At 39.6% G+C, this 6,000-nt stretch overlaps 1 protein-coding gene across 1 annotated transcript in view; it reads right to left on the bottom strand.

Annotated features, from left to right (window-relative positions):
• The window catches only part of nphs1 (NPHS1 adhesion molecule, nephrin), a gene marked incomplete at its 5' end in the record, with an annotated part of 39,264 nt that extends 35,327 nt beyond the window's left edge, over nucleotides 1–3,937 (bottom strand). Inside the window, 2 exons of the mRNA XM_080470809.1 lie at nucleotides 1,485–1,679; nucleotides 3,874–3,937. Coding sequence (XP_080326935.1) covers nucleotides 1,485–1,679; nucleotides 3,874–3,937 — 259 coding nt within the window. The remainder of the gene's footprint in view (nucleotides 1–1,484; nucleotides 1,680–3,873) is intronic.
• Between the last annotated feature and the right edge of the window lie 2,063 nt (nucleotides 3,938–6,000).

Consider the following 6,000-nt stretch of genomic DNA (forward strand, 5'->3'; position numbering starts at 1 on the left):
AATTGGTCTTTGCATAATTAACTTCCTGCATGTACAACTTATAATTATATTGACGCTTGTGGCAATCAGTAAAAGTAAATTAACAAACTTCCTGCTTTGGGGTCCTGAGTAAGATGTTCTGCCTATGAATGTGTCTGTTTGTCATTACAGTAAGAAGCATTGCACTCATATGAGAGCCTCAGATCCTACATTTAGCCTCCTGTCTGTACACATTCGCAAAATTACCTCAGCCCGGGGCAGGATGCTACATTTATTGTAAGTACAGGTTGAAATCAATCCTGGCCTCTTTTATATGTGCAAATGCCTGATTTCTGGCTTTTTTAAGCGTCAATAAACATCACCGATGGTAACAATCAGTAAAAATGGGTGGCGTATCAAGTGCAGTCAAGTGTCATCTTCGATGATTTTGCTCTCTCTGTGCAGTGTAAAGTGATTGCATACATCAGTTCGCAGTCTGCCGTTTCTTTTCCTGGAAAGTACCTGTGCTAATCTGTATTTTATTCATGAGTGAGCGTGTGAGTGTTTGGCAGTTTATGTGTGCTTGTCGTCTTTATATTTACGTGTCGAAGTTTCTCTTTTGTTGTTTTGGAAGTAAAACGTGGCACGATTCTTCCCTAACCCCCGTCCCCACTGTTGACAGCTCACCCAGAGAGAAAACCACATTTTAGCATTTCGGATGTTTGTCTACGTAAACGGTGAGTAAGCCATCAGTGTATACATGCATCTCTTTGTGTTCACTTGTCATTGGCGGTCGCTCACACTGCGCAACGGTGAAGTGCGGCCCGTCTAGTTGCGGGCTGATCAGGAACAGATGCTCTTCTCTTACTCGGGATTGCCTTCTAATTGGCTATTACTTTTTATAGACTGTGGTGCGGATTCCGCAAACACACTTCATTCTCTGTCACATTTCACTGATTAGCTGACACTCTGCTTTAATTTCTTTTTTTCTCTTTTGTCTTCACTTGAGTGACAGAATGAGGGGGATTTGCGAGAGGATGCTAACAATCACATCACCTTGCCGGCCCCAGATGCTCTGCGTATTGACAGCCATAAGGTTCTTGTAATGGCTGCTTTGCTTTATTATAGCACTTTGAAGCCATAGCAACAACCTCGTCTCATTCACTTTTAGAGTAGTCGGCGTCGAGCTGCACTCGTGGATGCTCTCCGAGATGACAGATGTGTTTCGTAATTAAAACCATATGAACTATATGTCATAATAAATCAGGAATATGTAGGAAATGTCAAATACTAATATAGTCTTCGTAATTAAGACATCATCAGTCTGCACTGTGTTGAAATGTTAACTTGACCATTCATTCATTAGATTCATCATTATATCAAGAATCTCACTAAATAACAAAGAATATGTGATTTGCTTATTCAGATTTTTTATTAAATTTTTTTTGGTTTTGTTTACTGAGCTCACTTAAGCTCATCACAGTCCAAAAGGCCATAAACTTTATTCCGTGAGTATCTCTGCTTACCTCTCTTGGGGTTTCCAATCATGCTGTAGCGTGGAAAGCCCGGCAGGCTTCTCTGAGGTCCCAGGAGGAGGCCATTTTTCACCCACTGCACCGTCCCCGAGGCCCGCAGCACCTCACACCTCAGCACAGCTGTGGCTCCCATCCTCACAGTCAGGTTCCGGGGCTCAAACCTGAAGGCCTGCTGGGCCTCCACGCCTGGAGACGTAAAAAGGGGAAGGGAGGAAGGAGCCGTAAAGTGGAACCACAGGGCAGGGGGAAGAGATGTGAAGAGATTTAATGTACAGCGACGGCGAAGACTGAAGGCGGTGTATTTGTGAGAAATGTTATGAAGGAAATAAAAGGAGTAAAAAGGAGCATGGCACAGACACACTCCGCAGGGTAGCAGTCCTGTGGTCTTTTGTCTGAGAAGGCACCCCGTAGTGCCTGGCCACATTATTCATCCTGGCATATGTTTTATTGATGGGAAACTGCAGTGATACGGCCCTGAAAATGAGTCAATAAAGTAATTACTGCAAATTAAATCCCCCCTCGGCCATGCAGATAGGGTATTGGGCGGAGGGAGAAAAGCATGGGGTATCAGAGACCTTGTTCACCTGCGGTTTTTCTTCAATGTCGATGTCCCACTAGCTAATTCCTCCTGGGAAGAGTAATGATTATCACTTTAATCCCCCTTGTTTGTCATAGGTGGTGTCTGCCATCCTTCAGCTAGGCTCTTAGGTGACATTATGAGCTGCAGAGCTCTCCAGTCAGGAAGGTAACCTTAAAGCAGACCACCCATCTGCCTTTAACACTGGGACTTGGATTATATGATAATTATACATCGGACTTTATGAATAAATTTAGTTCAAGGAGCCAAATGCGAGTGCATACTCCAATTAGAGGCTAATATCTAAGCACGAGTCTCATTTAAACAATGCCCCACAGAGACGCCAGACTTATTCCATTGGGTTGTTTAAATTTTGACCTTCATTGAAGCAATGACCAAGTTGTTTGTGAAGTGCATGCTCGGTTGCATCTGACAACATGAGTGAGAGGCAGAGCTCTCAGATCAAGGCTGAACCAGTCACCTCACGTCAAATATGAAGGGCAAGATTGGCCATTACAGAGGATGCATACAAACAACCAAACACAGGAGTGTATTTGCATGAGTTTTACATAAATGAATACTCAACAGTCGTATACAATGGCCGCTGGAGTTGTTTCACAATGTATTCTTCTGAGATGTAGAAAAGCACCATATTTAAAAAAAAAAACAAACATTGATATGTTGAAAATATAATACAAATGAAATTGTTGCTTAATTACACATTCAAGGTTTTGGCATTACCTGAATTCCAAGATTTAACCACAAAAAATGAACTCAAAGGCTTCAAAATGCTCCATGCAGCTATAAGAATTTCTCAATCTCTGCAGGTTGCAACAGTGGGAGTTGTCTTTAACATTATAAGCATTTGGCCTTGTAAAATTAATACTACTACAGTTCTGAATGAACTATAAAGTAGACAACTTTCAATGACCTGCTTGATAAAGGTGCTCACTTGTTCTTGCACAGATGTAAGTCATAACACATGAGAGTTAATTTCCATTTAAAAAGCAGCAACCTGAGTTGTATGGAGGATAAACCATAATACCGTGATCTTCAAACCTGCAATAGTTTACTGAAATGCAACCCTCTTTAATGAAGGATAGCAATTATAGCTGTGCATTTCCGCTTGAAACAGGCAAATTGATGCTGTGAAATGAATACTTGGTATTGTTTACAAGGGGATCTATGAAATTAAATGCATTCAATTTGATATCCAACAAATTCACAATTTAAGAGACCAAATTCCTTAAAAGAAATACTTCACAACTTGTCTGGTAAACACATACTTGTCATATAAAAGTCTTACCTCAATACAGCTGTTATTGAAATGTTTAATTCAAACTGAATATTTACATCCAGTCATAAGGTGGCAGGACTAAGGTGATGTTAACTTTGTAATCATATCAAGTCATTCATGGCAATCACCATGGAAACTTGTGATGAGTTTGTGTGCACATAGTAACCTTCAGCAGAAGATGCGTGGTGGTATTTATTTTCTGCATAAGCAAATTGGTATTAAAGGCAGAATTAGTAGAGGTGCCATTGAGAGGAGAAACTGTGAATCCTCACTATGAACTGGAATTTGCACCAGATGGAGGAGGATGCTTGACATGTATAAATGCAAAGCGTCCGCTATTATGATATAGTGAAAATTCAATTAATACTTCAGTGAGGTCAAGGTTACTTAGACATCAGTAAAGTCAAGGTCTTTTGTGCTCGGCTCAATATTCTGTACAAAGATGGGACTTGAAAAGGCCACAGTTACAGTAATAACAACTCTCTGGTGACATTTGATTCTCTTACCCCAGATGAGACAGAGAAAGGGCAGAGTTGAAGGAGACACAATCCACGCCGACAAGAAGTCCATTTCACTTTCGATTCCTTCAACAACCTTGAAACAAGCATAAAAACCCATGTTTAACGTAATAAAAAAAAAAAATATATATAAAGGTTTCCTTCAAGGAGACATTTTCACATTTACATACATGAATGTCTAAGATAACTAATTGAAACGTCTATTTTCATATATACAAACATAGCGACTTGAGCATTTGACTTACTATTATATATTGTAACATTCCATTTCCACGCTGTGTTAACAGCACCCCTCCAGTAGAATATCCATCTATCATCCTCCCACCCACCTACTTACAAACTATGCTGAAAGGCTCTAATGTTTGCCCAGTACAAACGTTAATGGCTTAAAATGGTTCTTTTTTCCCCCCTCGTACATAGAGTTTGTCATTTGTGTTTTAGTCTGAAAATCTACAAACGTTTTTCGTGTTTCAGGGTATTAGTTAGTAAAACTGGTGTTATCCTCCTGATGAGACACAAAGAGTGCACAATTCTCTCAGCACTATACATGAATCTGTGATTAGTTGTTATAAAGACCTCTGTGACTTCTTACAACATTTCTCCTGGTTTCTCTTTACAGGATTTGTTGAAGGAGCTGAGAACTGAAGATTCTGTGTACCTGAATCGACAAAGTGATTGAGGGCTGATTTTTCAACACTTCATGAATTATTGGGAGACCGCTCAATGCATGGAAAGGAGAGGGAATACATATAATTATATGTAAGTGAAAAATATTTCGGAAAAACCCAATGTGGTTAATGTATACCAACTTAAAGAAAACAAAAGCTTTACAAATCTCACAGGAGTCAAGAAATGTTTGTATTGCAACAGAAAATATGTAAGAAGAGTATTACACAAAAGCTGAGAAAAATTGTCAATATGGAGACAAATGTTGTTCAGGAAACATGAAATGTTTTGAAATGGCTAATTACCTTTGCCAAAGAACATTGGGAGAGGGTTATGTTTTTGTCCGTGTGTATTTATTTGTATGTATGTATGTTGTTGTTTTTTTTTACCAATCTTTTGCAAAAACTATCAACCCGAATTGCATGACATCTTCAGGGATGACATGCAAAAACTATCAACCCGAATTGCATGACATCTTCAGGGATGATTTTTCATCATCCAAGGACCAATTGATTACATTTTGGGATGTTAACGGCGAACATGAATCCCAAAAGAAAGGTGAAAAAATCCCCCATACAATGTGGATGGGAGAGGAACCCCCTGAAGGAAAATCAAAGGAGATCAGCGTCTGTTGCCGTGGAGACCCTCCGGAGCGCTCAGCTAACATCTCTAGGTTTGGCAAGTATACAGAAACAGCGGTGTGAGCGCATTGACTTGGGTAGTGTTTTTTTCGTGTGTGTCCCCGCTCAGTGTTTCGCAGTGACGCTGCCATCTGACAGACTAGTTAGCATTGGTATGAGCTATTGGCTAACATGCTAGCAATGCTAACTCAGTTCCACACAAATAATGTAGGTATGCGCTCTACCAAGTGCCTGCTGCCATAGCGAGATAGTTGTTGTCTTGTTTTAGGTTGAAGAAGAAGAAGAAGAAGAAGAAGAAGAAGAAGAAGAAGAAGAAGAAGAAGAAGAATCCACATACCTAGCATGTTGGTGTCCAGTATCTAATGTCTAGCGCTTTAAACCACCAATATGGAGTCTTTAATAATATATATCTGGTTACATTAATTATATATGATAGTGAAGACGTTAATCACTAGGCTCCCTGCCCCAGAAGCAGAACTTGGAGCAAGTATAGAGGATGAATGTCAGTGACGTGCGATACTAATCTTTCTGATCTGACACCACATGAAACCATAGCTAGCACCATGTACACCAATCCAATACTGATTCTTTGGACAAAGCTTAATCTGTGAAGTTGACCTTAACGTTATTTGGTTAAAGCAATTAAAGTTTTGTTTGTTTTTTTTTCCAGTATCAATATCATTTCTTGTTTTTTTTGGTTTTCTGAGTGAGCTTTGCTTATTCATGATGATAAATATGCCAGTGAAATATAGATTCAGATCACAATCTCATTGAAAATCCATACATAGCCACATTTTAATAGATTGAA

This window comes from Lipophrys pholis, assembly GCF_963383615.2.
Source record: "Lipophrys pholis genome assembly, chromosome: 9".
Classification (NCBI taxonomy): Eukaryota; Metazoa; Chordata; class Actinopteri; order Blenniiformes; family Blenniidae; genus Lipophrys; species Lipophrys pholis.